General features: G+C 43.7%; 1 protein-coding gene across 1 annotated transcript in view; it reads right to left on the reverse strand.

The window, feature by feature from the left end:
• Usp40 (ubiquitin specific peptidase 40) overlaps positions 1 to 16,200 on the reverse strand; it is a 65,171-nt gene that overhangs the window by 6,253 nt on the left and 42,718 nt on the right. The window contains exons 17-26 of the mRNA XM_013022875.1: positions 15,605 to 15,719; positions 15,283 to 15,340; positions 10,826 to 10,879; positions 9,523 to 9,611; positions 7,826 to 7,912; positions 6,964 to 7,000; positions 4,610 to 4,674; positions 2,963 to 3,037; positions 1,320 to 1,454; positions 147 to 255 (exon numbers count right to left, since the gene is read on the reverse strand). Of these exons, the coding sequence (XP_012878329.1) occupies positions 147 to 255; positions 1,320 to 1,454; positions 2,963 to 3,037; positions 4,610 to 4,674; positions 6,964 to 7,000; positions 7,826 to 7,912; positions 9,523 to 9,611; positions 10,826 to 10,879; positions 15,283 to 15,340; positions 15,605 to 15,719 (824 nt within the window). The remainder of the gene's footprint in view (positions 1 to 146; positions 256 to 1,319; positions 1,455 to 2,962; positions 3,038 to 4,609; positions 4,675 to 6,963; positions 7,001 to 7,825; positions 7,913 to 9,522; positions 9,612 to 10,825; positions 10,880 to 15,282; positions 15,341 to 15,604; positions 15,720 to 16,200) is intronic.

The following is a 16,200-nucleotide window of genomic DNA, read 5'->3' on the forward strand; positions in this document are numbered from 1 at the left end:
CCCCCCCCCCCTCCTCCCCGGGCCTGGGGACGGTAGTGATCCTGGAAGGAAGGAAGCCGACCCAGAAGGCCTCGCACAGATGCTTAGAGAAAGGAAAACTCGACCCGCTCTCCCTGGAAAGTGAAGGTAAAGGCTGCTCATCACACCGCAGCGCCCGGTTCGGAACCCGTCACGGCAGGCGCGCGTGGGCTCGGCCGGCCGCGGCCGGAGCCGGGTTTTAGGGCTGCCTCCAACTCTGTAGGGAATGACGATCACCTAGGTTGCCCGTGGCACAGCTGGTTCACACTTCTGGGTATACTCTGAACACACCATGCGCGTGCGCATGCGCGTGCTGGCGCTGGGGCTTGAACTCAGGGCTTCAACCGGTGTTTTTGCTCATAGCTGGTGTTCTACCACTTGAGCCAAGGCCTCCAGTCCAGTTTCTTTTAGCGGGCGGAGTGGGGATAGAGTGACACAGACTTTTCTGCTTGGGTTGACTTCCAACTCCAACGCTCAGGTCGCAGCCACCCGCATGGCAAGGCCTGCAGCCCGGGCCTCCGGCAGCCGGCTCAGGACAATGCACCTGATCAGTGTGACCCCTGGCACCGTCCCCATCTCTCCCACCCTCAAGCACTAAGGATCTTCAGGGCAACAGCGGCCCTGAGCCAGGTGAGCGCGGCCTTGCCATTCAATGACTGCTGGAGTGGAAGCCAGGGCTGAGGTTCCTCAAAAAAGCTAATGGACAACGACCAAGCCTCGAGGTCAAGCCCCAGTACTGGCATACACACACCGAAAGGAGATGAACGGCACTCACAAAATGACACACTCAACTGAAACCCATTTGTACAACTACTTACAGCCAATTAAAAAAAAAGATTGTGAGAGTAATACATAAGAGGCATATTGTTACAATCCTGAAAACTTTTTCTTTCCCTACTTTCCTCCTTCCTTCCATTTGTCCCTCCCTCCCTTCCACTCTCCCTCCCTTCCTTCCTTTCCTTCTCTCTCTGTTCCTCCTCCTCCCTTCTTTCCTTCCTTTCTCCTTTCTCTGTAGTGACTTTGCTGCGCTTCCATCACAGGGTGTGAGGAGGAAGGCAGGTTTCTAGGGGTGGTGCAGGCTGGCCATGCAAAGCAATTTCCAGCCAAGCACTGAGTGGGAGGAGTTCTGTTCCTGGGGAGAGCAGTAGGAAAGCCCGGGGTGGGCAGCTGGGCTGGCTCCGCAACCCAAGCAGAGGACACCATGACTGACTACAACGGTTGTACTTTCAGCCTTCGGTTTCACTTGACCCTGAGAGCAGAGGCAAGCTCTTGACTGCTATGAACGCTGGTGGCTGTCATCCTGTGTCCTCACCTTGGCTGGAAGCAACTCTCCAGCTGCTGCCTTGAGAAGGGGCGCAGTTAGGCTGGTACCGACTCTCCTGGTGTCCTGATGGCCCCCAAGGCTGGTACCACCAGATGGGCACCTTCAGGAATCCCTAGAGAACAGAGCATTTAAACTGCTGTGATGCACCGATGGAGTCTTCGCTTCCACGAAGTGAAATATCTTCACACAAAATGTTCTTCAATTTATTATTTTTCCTTCTAGATTTTTTTTTGGGGGAGGGAGGGTTGGTTGGTTGTAGGGCTTGAATGCAAGGCCTAGGCACTGTCCCTGAGCTTTTTTGCTCAAGGCTAGTGCTCTACCACATAGAATGTGTAGAAGCACGAAGAACTATGAGGTCCTTTCCAGACATGTTACACACTACTTCTGGGTGCTGAGGTGCTGCTGGCACAGTACTTCGGGCTTACCGGGCTCCAGGGATAACCTAGGAGCTTGAGGCCTAGTACCCAAGTTGGTTTCCTATAGGCAAACACACTAAAGGAACCCAGTGTCTTAAATACACCCTGAAATTCCAGCCTTACTTATTTCCCATTCTTTTCCTTACCAGTAAAGAAATTCAAGAGATTTATTAAGAAAAGCTGTTCCAGCAATTTCCAACAAAGGATGAGAATGTACAAATAACTGTAGTATTTAAAATATCTACTTCAAAAAATTCATATTTCAGTATTTCTTATGGCATTAGTGAGAATGAACAAATACACAACCTCAACTCAGTTAAATCCATATAAATCCAAACAGCAAAATGAGAGACAAAGGCATAGCTCAAGTGGTGGAGCTCTAGGCAAGCAAGCAAGCTGAGCAAAAGCCAAACCAAAACAGCAATGGAAAAACAAAAACAAAATTCCATTTTTTCCCCCTAGCAAGATGTAAAAAAGCCAGAAAGTCTAACAATAGACATTCCATGTTGGTGAAAAATTGAACTCGTATAAATTGTAATGGAAATAGAAACTGCTATAAGACTTTATCAGCATTTAAAGTGTTCAAGCAAGTTCCACATTCAAGACATTCCACACTTAGGAATTTATGTCTGACACATATGTGTGTTACAAAGCTGTAAGTTACAGGATTATTCATTCAAAAATTTTTATCATGCCAACACCATGACCCAACCTCAAGATACAGCTTCAGAAAGTTGATTATATTATAGTAGGCCATAATTATTGGCAGAAAAATTCCGGTTCTAGAGGTTTATCCTGCAGATATGTTCATATACACAAAAATAGCACATGCATACATATTTACAGTATTTATATACAATAAGTAAGCTATGGGCTTGGGGAGATAGCTCGGTAGCTGTGTGCTAGTCTGGCATAGGGAAGGCCATGATTCATTCCCTTGCCCTGCAGATGGGGTAGCTAGCATGCATGTATATGTATATATATAATATATATATAAAATCTTTTGTGCAAAGAAAAAGAAATATCTATGTGTAATTTTATGTAAAAATGTAGGGAGGAAATGCTTCTGATTGGCAGAATTTTGAACCGTTTTCTGTTCCTTTTATGACTGTGTTTTTCCATTGTCCTGTGACAGAGATCATCTTTGTAACTAGACAACAATAGCTGTTACTTACAGAATGTCTGTTTAGAAGCAAAATCTTACCAGAGGGGGCAGTTTTCCTTTCATTAAAAGCAAAGTATCTCCAGAGCATATCCTAAGTTCTTTCAGTGTTGCATCCTGGGAATACAGAAATTCTTTTTTGTCACTTATGACTTCTGAAAGGAACAAAGAAACCATTGAATCTTTTTTATGCCTCTTATCACCTAGTCAAGAAAGAAATAAGTAGTAAAGCAGAGAGTGAAGACATAGGAAGTAAACTAAGAATATAAAATCAAATAACATATATTAGTGGATACAAATAATTAAAAATCATAAAAGAGCTGAGGAAAGGGAGATCTGAGAAACGATAAGAGACTAAGTTATGAAAGATAGAATTTGAATGACACCTAAGGAGGAGGATTCCATTTACAAAGTTAGAGGAAACAAGAGAAGGAACTTGTCTTGAAAAACAGGATAAGGCAAAAGTCAAAGCTGACAATAAAGCCTGGCTTGTCTTGGTGAAGAGCTAAGAGGCGAGGCGGCATGGGGTGGGAAGAGCCGCTGGAGAGGGCAGCAAGTGAAGTTGCCTGGACGGTGGACACAGCCAAACTGGGATGGGACAGAAGCATAGGAGCTCCTCAGCTGGCTGTTCCATGCATGACATAGTGAAGTGAGAATGGCAGACAGGGCGCAGGGAAGAGGTTGTGGTAATTCAGGTAACAGGCAAGGGCTTGAAGAAAGGCCAGCAGGGAAATGATGAGGAAGGGAAAGAAGCCAGCAGGCCCTGAAGGCTGAGACGAAATCGGAAGAAGGAAAGATAAGTAGGTAAGCCACAGTTTAGTCTGACAAGACTAGAATTAAAAAGACAGATGGCAAACCTAGGTAGGGAAGCTAGTTTTGAGCTTACTATCAGATAAATTATTTAATAGTGATTTGGGAATTACTCCAGAAGACAATAGTCAGGTACGGTGGCTCACATCTCTCATCTTGGTACTAGGGAGGCTAAGGTAGGGAGCCTGCAAGTTTAAGAGCAGACAAGGCTACACAGTGAGGCTCTTGCTCAAAACTCAAGTCTCTACTTCTTCCTTTGGGCAGTCAAACTCTTGAAGATCAAAGATGAGCCTACCCTGATGGGCCTGCCCACGGCTTTCTAAGTCTGCTCCCAGGGCTTCATTTGTCCTCTTTCCAAAGCCATAGGTGTGGACTAGGAGCTTTGATATTCTAGTGGGCCAACAATAAGATTAACTAGGTCTCAACTATCTGTGATGGAATGGCTCCTTGAACTTCCCTGTGTCTGGATGGAGCCAGCCCCAGAGCCTCTAGAACTGGTTGGTAAGATGAATTCTTCCATGTTACAGAGAAATTCTGAGATTAGAGAACTAGGGTAAAAAAATTCAGTGTCCAAATGCTGTCATGAGTCCAAACATAGTTTGCTCTCTAGAGTTCTCACTTCCTAGTGATTTCCTGGGGCATGTTCTCATTCTCTCTCTCAGTGGACCGGTTATCACCCCTTTCTAATGGCTCCCTCCACACTGGGACTTGCTCTCTATCTGAAAGCCATAGTCAGAAGAAGTGAAAAAATACCCATTCACATCTTTCTGTGTTCTAAAAGACAAAGGTTTTCCCTGGACTTTCTCCCCATGACTTTGAAGGGGAAATCCTGCAGGAAAATACAATGATGTATAAGAGTGAGATGGTAGAAAGTCTCACCTCTTCACATAGAGGCTCCCCAGCTTCGTAGCACCAGTCCATTTTCCGTAAATGCCACGCACCCCCTGTGAAGGAATGCAGAATATGTCACTGCACCAGTGATCCTTCTGGATAGTTAAACAGCAAATGAATCTTATGAATCTTGACCTTATCATCATCATCATCATCATCATCATCATCTTCCTCACCACCACCATCATTTTGTGCCAGTCCTGTTGCTTGAACTCAGGGCATGGACACTGTCCTTGAGCTTTCTTTTGGTCTCCCACATGAGCTACAGATCCACTTTCAGCTTTTTGGTTGGTTAATTGGAGATAAGGGTCGCATGGACTTTTCTGTCTGGACTGGCTTTGAACTGTGATCTTCAGATCTCAGCCTCCTGAGAAGCTAGGATAACAGGTATGAGCCACTAGCACCTAGCCATTAATTATTATTGACTAAATTATCTCTTATATAGCATGAAGAAAGTTTTCTCCCTAAGTTGGTAAATTTTCTCTTTCACTACAAACTTGTGAATAAAAACTATATTTATATGTTTAATTGTAAAAACTTGCTGCTATTACACATTTCTTTGCACCTTTTGTATTTATATGCACCCATGTACAGGCCACATACAGTATCCATATATATAGACATGTGCACACAGCATCCTTCTGCAAGCCTCATGAGCTCACTTCATTGTCTTGGCTGAGGTGCATGCCCACATTGCCCAGAAGCTGCTGATGTGCAAGAAAATTATTCCTTCTTGCTCAGCAGTTAGTCTAAGAAAAATACAGCACTAGTACAGTCCAAAGATCATATGGGTGAATATCTATGTTATAAATGATAAATAAATACATTTCAATCAGGTTCCCATTTTTCAGTATACTTACTACCCTGGAGAAATTAATGAGATGTTTTGTTTTTTGCATGGTGAGAAAAGCAAGTGCAGGAAAAGTTAGAATACCGGTGATGTAGTCATGTTTATCAACAAGTAACACATCTTTCCTCCACCAAGAACATTTAAAATAAACAAATTTCTTACAAATGTCCATGAGCCCAACCTTTGTACCTTCCTTGTGGATCCTCTTTAGTCATTAGTTCTAGTTTTAAATATGGTGAGATTTACAAAACTACATTTTAAACTTAATTTAAGCACCTTTAAAAATCACCCACAAGGGGCTGGGAATGTAGCTTAGTGGTAGAGTGCTTGCCTAGCATGTGTGAAGCCCTGGGTTCAATTCCTTAGTACCACATACACAGAAAAGGCTGGAAGTAGTGTGGTGGGTCAAGTGGTAGAAGGCTCAAGGACAGTGCTCAGGCCCTGAGTTCAAGCTCTAGGTCTAGAAAAAAAAAATTACCCACAAGTTGTAGATACTATGAGCCCAGCATAGCACAGTGTTTAGAAGCTGGCTGAAGAGAGAGCCAGCTGCTGTCTGGAACGCTGGGCCAGCAGGCTGACCTTCCTCAGCTGTAGGCCAGAAACAGCCAGGGTGGTGGGATTGAGGGACTGCCCTGGAGACACAGCAGGCACACTGCCAGAACGCTGCTTCCCCTTCCAGGGAAGGAAACTGTGTTAATGCAGTGTGACCAGCAGAGGGTGCTAAAGACAGCAGCACAGTGCCATCAACTGCTCAGAACACGAAATTATCCTGGATTTAGATTTCTCATTCTATTACATTCCCTAATCATCTACACCACAAAAATACTGACATGAAACAGGACGCACTGAAATTCTCAGTGATTTAAAAAGTTAGTGAAAGACCTAGGTAATTCAGAGTGACATAACTCTTTATTTTTTCCCTACTGGATCCAACCTAAGTATTCTTTACTTAGATTTAATCTGCCATTGCTTTTTTTTTTTTTGTCAGGCATGAGGCCTGAACTCTGGGCCTGGGCGCTGTCCCTCAGCATTTTAACTCAATGCTAGCACTCTACCACTTGAGCCACAGTGCCACTTCTGGCTTTTTCTGCTTATGTGGTGCTGAGGAATCGAACCCAGGGCCTCATGGATACGAGGCAAGCGCTCTACCACTGAGCCTCCTTCCCAGCCTCTGCTTTTTTTTTTTTTTTTAGTTTGAAAATAAGGAGGCAATCCATTATGGTAGTATAGAAATTTACTTTTTTCTTTCCAGTCTATACTTCTTCCCATAGCCCAGGAAAAAAGAAAGCTTAAAAAAGAAGTAGCTGAGTTGATGGAATCTTAGCCCTTGGCAGGCTGAGGCAGGAGCCTTGAGGCCATGAGCTTGAGGTCAGTCATTTTGGGCTACCTAGAGAAACCCTGTCTCAAATAAGCAAAACCGTGAAAAGTTTCATTAGACTTAAGAATGCAGATAAGATTAAGATTGATGATGTTATCATAGTAAATAACTTACCTGACAGACCAGATTTCTTCAGCATTATCTTTAAACACTGCAAAAAATTATGTCTAATATTAGTTTTCTATTTCTGAGTTATAGTATGGCAAATACCTTTTTTCCTAGGAACCAAGCAAGCTTGTGTGTGTGTGTGTGTGTGTGTGTGTGTGTGTGTGTGTGTGTGTGTGTGTGTGTGTGTGTGTGTGCGCACGCGCGCGCGCGCGCAGAGTGCAGAGTGAAGGAGTGATGTCCTGTAATCCTAGCTAGTTAGGAGGTTGAAAATAGGAGGATTGCAAATTTGAGGCCAGCCTGGGAAAAAACGTTCGCTAGACTTCTAATCAACCCCGAGTTAGGTGCAGTGGTGTATATCCGACATCCTAAGCTATACAGGAGGCTGAGATTGGGAACATCGCTGATCCTGGCCAATCCAGGCAATAAAGTCCCCATGACTCCTTCTCAATGGAGGAAAACTGGACATAGTGGTGCACCTATCAACCCAACCACTACAGGAAGCCTAAAACAGGAGGACTGCAGTCGAGGTGCACCTGGGCAGGAAATGAAAGCTTATTTAAAAAATGACCAGCACAAATCAGGGCTGGAGATATGGCTATGTGGCAGAGTGTGTGCCTAGCAAGCATGAAGCACGGAATGCAGCCATAAGTATTATTTATGACCCCAAAAGACTAAAACAATCGTCATCTAATTTAAGAATCTTAGTAGGTCTTTCAATTTTCAAGGTCCTGGCACTCACCTAACCATCACTCGCAACTCTTGCGAGTACGCTATGGAAACCCACCCCTAGGATCTCCAGATGCCAGCCCTGGCCAGCCCGGCTCCCCCGCCAGTGTCACAGCCCCAACCAAAGAGAAAAATGACTTACATCTCTCACAGACAGTGTTTCCTCTACTATGACCTCCAATTCTACGCCTGGTTGAAGGTCAGTCCCCAGAGCAAAAAACAGGAACAGCTAAGAGCGAGGCAGAAAAGTATGAATGCAACTCAACCTGAATTTTAAAAAGTTTTTTGTTTTTTCTGGCAGTACCAGAGGTTTGAACTCAGAGCCTTGCGCTTGCCAGGCAGGTACTTTACCACTTGAACCATGCCCTGAGACCCTGGATTTCTATAAATGTATGATTTAGTTCCACAAAGTAAATATTAATAAAATATTAAATAGTAACACAATCATAATTAAAACTCAGGATTAGGATGCAGCTGATGGGAGGGTGCTGATGCAGTATGCTCAAGGCCATGGCTTTATTTCCAATACTCCATGCACAAACAAAACCAACAAAATCCCCAAAATTATGTAAAAGCAAGACTGTGCTCAATGCTACCATTTAAACAATAACCTCACCTACGGAGAAACAGAAGATGCTCCCTCACCAATGTTCTACTGCTAATCAAACCTTTCACAGACACTGTTCCTTTGACTACCAGCTCCCTTTCTAAGTCAGCCTCTCCCCGGCAGCGGGCACAGCTCACGGCTCCTCTGTGCGTGGACATGATGGGACTCGTGCGTGAAGCTCTCCTTGCTTCTCAGCTGCCCTAGGCCCATCTGACCGAACAGCCCACAAGATGTTATAAAGATAGAAAAAGCTCTGCCCAAGACTAAGGTTCTCACCCTGGAATCTGCTACACAGTGAGCCCCCACTTTTCTGAACCACATGGGGGGATTTTCCTTTCTTTTCTTTCCTTCTGAGGCAGAGCACTACTTTTTTCCCCCTCTTGTTTTATGAGGCAGGGTCCTGCGATATACACCAGGCTTGCCTCCATCTTGAAAAGTAGACCAAGCTGGACTCCAACTCATGATCCCCCGTCTCCTAAGTTCTGAAAGCACAGGAATGTGTCACCATGCCTAGCTTTATAGGATTTTCTATTTAGGGCTTTCACATATTGTAATTCCTAAGACCCCATAGGAAAAATGTAAATGTATTCTCTTGATTCCTCACTAATTTAGCCTCATTGCTCATGTCTGTCTTCCTTCCGGCTCGTCCTGCACTGCTATTTGCTAGCACTCAGGAAGCACATTTAAGGGGCAGTTGGCAAGCCGAGCTTGTGTTGACACAGTGACAGTAAGGCTACTATTACGACTTTTGGACCATAATAAAAGTTTATTAGATGGGGCTTCTGGCATGGTGTTTATAGAGAAAATGCATCCTGATAAAGGCAATGGAAAAGGGCAGCTGCTGTGAAAGTATCCTATTGTTGCAGAGAGTAATTTTAAGTTCAAAATCGCTATATTAAATGTACAACACCACTCACTGACTGTTAGATTCATTATCTTCTGCTAAAAGAGGAAACAACAGCATTGCTGGCTACAACTGCAGGAGGCCACGACCATCAGATGGGGCCTAACCGTGCAGGCCTGGACATGCTCTTCAGAATTGAGGAAATGCTCACCTTTGTGGTCACACAGCCTTACACACAGATTTTTACAGAACAGGAATATCATACAGATGATGCAGTACAGTATCATATATTTAGGTAGAGAGCAACACTAATACATTCCTTCAGGGCAAGTTTGAGGAAAACCACCATTAGAGATAAAGAGCATTTCTGGAGGTACCCTAATCATACCTGAGAGGAAGTTGGTGCTTTTCCAAGACACAGTGCCAGAGTGCTCCCCAGCCTCACCTCCGCCTCCTTCAGGGTAGCGCTGTCCGGCACTGGAAAGACATTTGACAACATGGTCACTGCTTCCAATCCTACCTCCCTTGGCAAAATGTCTGTAGTCTTTCTTTAACAATCAGGAAGATCAAGATCAAAGCCGCATGTGGTGGTGCACAGGGAAGCAGAGACAGGAGGATTGTGAATTTGAGGTCAGCAAGAGAGCTTGAGGCCAGACTTTGGACCAAAAGAAAAAAAAAACCAAAAAAACAAAAAAAGGGGGACTAGATTGTAGCTGAGTGGTAGAATGTGTGCTTTAGCCTGTGCAAGCAAGGCCCTGGGTTTCATCCCAAGCAATGCTACACTAACAGATTTTCATATACTACCCCCAAAAAGAATTAAGAAAAAAAGCCACCAGGTGTGATCGCTCACACTTGTATTCTTACTGCTTGGCAGGACGAGACTAGGAGAGCGGTGGCTGAGGCCAGCACAGGCAAAACCTACAAAAAGGTGAGTTCAGTAGCACATGCCCATCACCCCAGCTCAAAGGGAATTATTAAACAGTAGGATCACGGTCCAGGCTGGACTAGGCAAAATAAAAAACCCTACACTAAAAAGAACAAAAGCACACATGATACACTGGGTTCTTCTACCTTTGGACTTACTAGAGATTGCCAACAATAATAATTAGTCTCTGTGACTTAATCATATTTGATGACAAAATGCGTTTTGGAGGTGAGAACCAAAGATGGCAATAAGACCAATAAAGCAGGCAGAGAAGTTAGGAAGTAAGCTAGAAACATGCCGCCAGACTGCCACGAGAGCAAGGGAGAAACCTCAGGAGGACGAGGGCTTCATTCTAGTGACAAGGCTTCTATGGAAGTCAGGATGAAATACACCCACAAACCAGTTTCCTAAAGGTCATTTAAGCATATCTGGGACTGGAAACCATTATTTAAGGCAATAGTGTTAAGAAAGATGGATTGTTTGAGCAGTTATCAGCTTTTGGAAGCTACCATAAAGATTTAACTGGACAGGGGCTGGGAAGGTGGCTCAGTGGTAGAGCGCTTGCCTTGCATGCGTGAGGCCCTCGGTTCGATTCCTCAGCACCACATAAGCAAAGAGCAAAAAGCCGGAGTGGTGCTGTGGCTCATATGGTAGAGTGCTGTGGCTCATATGGTAAAGTGCTAGCCTACAGTTGAAGAGCTGAGGGCCAGCGCCCAGGCCCAGAGTTCAGGCCCCACAACTGACCAAAAAAAAAAAAAAAATTTACCTGGACAAAGAAGCTTTCCATTTCTGTCAACAGGTCTCAAACAACTGTTCTCAGCTACAAATAAAAAGAAGCTGGTTAGGGCATTAAACAAAGAACACTGAGGACATGTTCTATTGTGCAAATTAGAAGGAAGATACTATAGGCTACAAAAAAATCCAAATTATAAAAAAGTCAGCTCCAGCTGATTACAGGTATGCATGGTGGCATACACCTGTAATCCCAGCACTTCAGGAGGCTCAAAAGCTAGCTTCACAGTGAGCTGCCTGGGCTACATAGTGAGACCATATCCCAAAAAAATAAAGCAATTTCAGGCAGGTACCAGTAGCTCACACCTGTCATCCTGAGCTACTCAGGAGGCTGAGATCTTAGGATCGCAGTTCAAAGCCAGCCCAGGCAGGAAAATCTGTGAGACTCTTATCTCCAATTAACCACCAGAAAACTGAAAGTAGTGCTGTGGCTCAAGTGGTAGAGCACTAGCCTTGCACTGAAGAGCTCAGGCCCAGAGCTCAGACCCCATGACTGACAAAAAATAAATAAATAAAGCAACTGAAAATTTCCCCTCCCAACAAAACCCCCTGCAACAACGGAAAGAACAACAAAACCAAAACCAAGCTGAGTGCGTCATCTTCGCAGAGCGCATATGGCAAACAGTGTAGAGTCTGGTTTCTCCTTGTTTGGCAGTGACGGCTGGGGTGAGCCTTTCCCAGCCCCAGCGAGGGCCCTACCTCCTTCTGAGCTCAGACCAGCCCCCAGCGTGGCACACTTTGTGCCCTCAATGGCATGAACGGTCTCTGACAGCCCCGTTCATGCCAGGTCTTCAGGGGCACCTTCATTTCTCTTTGCCATCTCCTCTTCCTCATGTGGGTTAGGGCGCCCTGGGAAGGCCTCTCTTGAGTGACAGCAGCATCTACTTCCCTGGAGACTGAGGCTGCTTCTACAGCTTCTTATTCCTGTGCTTTATTCCTTGGCCAACACTCTCTTTCACTGAACATTCTTCTAGCACATTGTACACATGTGATGGAGGAAAGGAGGCACCACAACCACACACTGTGCTATGTGTGTGCTGAGCTACGAAAGAGCCCCACAGAGGCCTATCACCAGAGGACGCCAGACATGGTGCATGCTTATTTACACTGATCTGTGCAGGGCCAGCTGGTAACCTATTTATTTACCCATAACATATTGCGGTTGCTGGAATTCAAGACCTATTACTAGGGGTCTATTGTTATATAACTACATAATATGGACTGAAATTCACACAACTCTTTTTATATTTAAACTGTAGGGTGATTTTATGCATAGCAAGGGAACTGGGGACAGAATTCACTATTTTTGAACATTCAGATTCCTGCTTGATGGAAAGGAATACATAGACTTTATAGTTCACATAATTCTGACATGAACTGCAGAAAGGAGGCTTTTGAACTGGCAAGAACAGCACAGACCTAACAGTTTTAAGTTTATTAGACTGGAACAGAATCTCTCCCTGAGTTTCTTGAGCTCGGTATTTCATACGACAATAATATGAATATAGTATATAGTTCTACTAAAAATTTCTTGTGAACTGTAACAGTTTATAAAAGGAGTTCTTTATCTTAAAAGGTATACTTAAAATACTGTGTTCTTAAATCTTTTCACTTTCAGCTCAGTATGATGATTCATGTCTGTAGCCCAAGCTACTTGCGAGACTAAGGCAAGATCACCTGAACCCCGGAGTCTGAGGCCAGGCAAGATACCCACCTTGCCTCCACCACAAGAACAAAAGCCAAGTATTTAAATTTTCATCCAATGAGCACATGTTGGCCATGTGCTACATGCAGGACACAGTTAGAAACTGTGATAGAGAGGTAAAGAATCACAGCCAGGGACTGGTAAGGTGGCTCAGTGGTAGAGCACTTGCCTTGCATGCATGAGGCCCTGAGTTCGATTCCTCAGCACCACATAAGCAAAAAGAAAAAAGCCAGAAGTGGCGCTGTGGCCCAAGTGGTAGAGCACTAGCCTTGAGCTGAAGAGCTGAGGAACAGTGCCAGGCCCAGAGTTCAGGCCCCACTACCGGACCCAAAAATAAAAAAAAAGAATCACAGCCATGTACTCTATTCTCCCACAGACTCATCCAATGGGAGAGGTGATGGTAATGACACAAATTAAAAGGAGTTACCATAGGAAGTGCTATGACGGGAAAGAAGGCGTCAGTGTGAAACAGAGATGAACTGAGACCCTGAGGGTAGGGATAAAAGGGGAGGTGGCATTCTGGAGCCACTGAGTGCCTATCACATCTTTAATTTCTTATAACATATTTTCTAGGTTTTCTTCCTTTCTTTCTTCCTCCTTTCCTTTCCCTCTCTTTCCCTCCCCCCCCCTTTCCTTTCCTTTTTTTTCTTTTCTGTTGTTGGTCATGGGGCTTGAACTCAGGGCCTAGGTGCTGTTCCTGAACTTTTTCCATTCAAGGCTAGCATCCTATCACTTTGAGCCACAGTGCTACTTCTTGTTTTCTGGTGGTAAATTAGAGATAAGAGTTTCATGGACTTTCCTGCCCGGGCTGGCTTTGAACTATGATCCTCAGATCTCAGCCTCCTGAGTAGTTGGGGTTATAGGCGTGTACCACCAGCACCCAGCTTCTAGTTTTTTGGTTTTTTTTTTTTAGTGTATAACTCTTACATGTATTTTGTTAAGTATATTCCTGACATTGCATGGTATTTTATGTTATTATAAATGTTTTTTATAAATTCAATGTCCATTTTGTTACTGGTAGATTAGAAATATAATGGAATTTGTATGGTTTTGAGATATGAATTCATTAGAATGGATAATCACAAATATGGACAAGGATGTGGCACATATTAGGAGAGCCATATACTATTCAATCACTTCAGAAAATAGTATGGTGGGTTCTTAGAGGGTTAATGTAAATTTTCCATTTGATACTGTTTCTAATGCTGTATATCTACTCAAGAGAATGGAAAACATAACCACATAAAGACTTACATGTGGATGTATACAGCAGCATTGTTCTAAAAGTATAAAAAGCCCAAGTGGCCATCAGCTGATGACATATCCACACCACTGACCATTAGTAGTAAAAAGGAATAAACCATTGGTAAGTACTAACTAATGGATAATGTTCTCAAAAACGTAAGAAGCCAGGTAGGAACAAATGTGGTATGGTCCTGTTTATATGAAATATCAAGCATACCAGGTCTACAAAAACTGAAAGTAGACCAGCCATTGAGAGGGTCTGAGCTTGGAGCTGAGGGCTCTTTATGGAGCAGTGAAAATGTTCTAAAACTAGATTGTAGTGATGGTATTCAATTATACACATTCAGTGATAATTGCCAAATTATATAAGATTAGTGATTTCTATGTTATCTAATTATATCTTGCCAGGTACTGGTGACTTATACCTGTAAATCCTAGCTACTCAGGAGGCTAAGATCTGAGCATTGTGGTCCAAAACTAGCCCAGGCAGAAAAGACCATGAGATATTTATCTCTAATTGACTACCAGCATCCAAGCCCTGAGTTTTAAGCCCCACAACTGACAACAACAACAACAAAATCACAACAAAGCCATTAAAGAAAATGTAATACTTAGTGAATACTGAGTTTATAAATATTGACTGTGAGCCAGGTGCTGGTGGCTCACACCTATAATCCTAGCTACTCAGGAGGCTGAGATCTGAAGATTACAGTTCAAAGCCAGCCCGGGCAAGAAAAGTCCCTGAGACTCATCTTCAATTAACCCCCGCAAACTGGAAGTGACATTGTGGCTCAAGCAGTAGAGCACTCACTTTGAGCTGAAGAGCTCAGGGACAGCACCCAGGCTCAGAGTGCAAGCCCCACAACCAATAACAACAACAAAAATAATAATAAATAAATAAATATTGAATGTGCTAGTATGATACCATTTGTGTGAGGATAAAAATACAAACATATGGGCTGGGAAGGTGGCTCAGTGGTAGAGCGCTTGCCTTGCATGCATGAGGCCCTGGGTTCGATTCCTCAGCACCACATAAACAAAAAGAAAAAAGCCGGAAGTGGCACTGTGTCTCAAGTAGTAGAGCGCTAGCTTTGAGCTGAAGAGCTGAGGGACAGCGCCCAGGCCCAGAGTTCAGGCCCCATGACTGGACCCCCCCAAAAAAAACAAAAAAACCCAAACATATCCACATAGATGTAAGAACAGCATGCAGTATGACATAAATATGGGGTCCAGCTTTACACGCAAATAAAACACACTAGTGATGCCTGAGTGGCTGGAGCAAACAGGCGTGAGGAGAACATTCAGAACATTTCAAATGAAGGCAGACATGTGACAAAATATTAACATTCATCCATTTTGGGTGGCAAGCACATGATATTTCCTTTTTCTTTGTACTTTCCCAGATGTATATATATTTTTTTTTCAATAAGATTACAAACCTATATTAAGTCAAAAGCTAAACAGCAATTATAAATGATTACCTAATTCCTCCATTAATTTTAATTCCTTTATGGCTTTAATTCGAATATCAAACACCACCTAAAATAGAGAAATAAAGTAATGATGCAAATGAAGACCGTCAATGTGTGAGCATTTTTCCTAACTGAAAACTTTTCTCTCCTAATTCCTCAAGTTCTTCTATAAGGCCAAAGGCAAAAATTCAACATAAATTGTTGAACTTATACCCAAACTGATGTCAGCTGGGACAGAAAGTCGGAAAAAACAGTTCTGGCTAGAGCACCTAGGCCCACCCCTGATGAGAGCAAGGGAAGCAAGTGCAGGCAATCCCCTGCTGTGTTGGGCCGAGGCATCAGGCCCCAAAGAATACGTGGAATTAAGACCCAAGCTACTACAGTTCCTATCTAAACCATTTTGTTTTAGGTTGCTTCCTTTTTTGGCCTCGTTCAGGCCAGTTTTTCTAGAGTATAAGGTGGAAACTTAGGGGTCGTCTACGGACTCACTTAGCACCTCACCATGACAGGAAGAGGCAGACTCCATCTTTGTTCCCACCCAGGGGGCAGGACTAGCCTCCTGAAACTGATCTCAACTGTGCCTTCCGAGAGTGTCAACAACCATCAATGCATCTTGAGAAATTCGATGTCGATATAAATTAAGCAATATTTTAGTAAGTCTCTTTTCAGTTGTTACAGAAAAAAAAAAATGCACTGGGACTAAATAAGTACATAAAGATAATACCTGAGATAGTATTTAAGGAAACTAGCCAAATGGAATCAAGGAATCTCTTTTAAGATCACGACTTGGGCTGGGAAGGTGGCTCAGTGGTAGAGAGCTTGCCTTGCATGTCTGAGGCCCTGGGTTCAATTCCTCAGCACCACATAAGCAAAAAGAAAAAAGCCGGAAGTGGCGCTGTAGCTCAAGTGGTAGAGTGCTAGCCTTGA

The sequence above is a fragment of the Dipodomys ordii genome, unplaced genomic scaffold (assembly GCF_000151885.1).
Source record: "Dipodomys ordii isolate 6190 unplaced genomic scaffold, Dord_2.0 Scaffold1, whole genome shotgun sequence".
NCBI classification, from domain to species: domain Eukaryota; kingdom Metazoa; phylum Chordata; class Mammalia; order Rodentia; family Heteromyidae; genus Dipodomys; species Dipodomys ordii.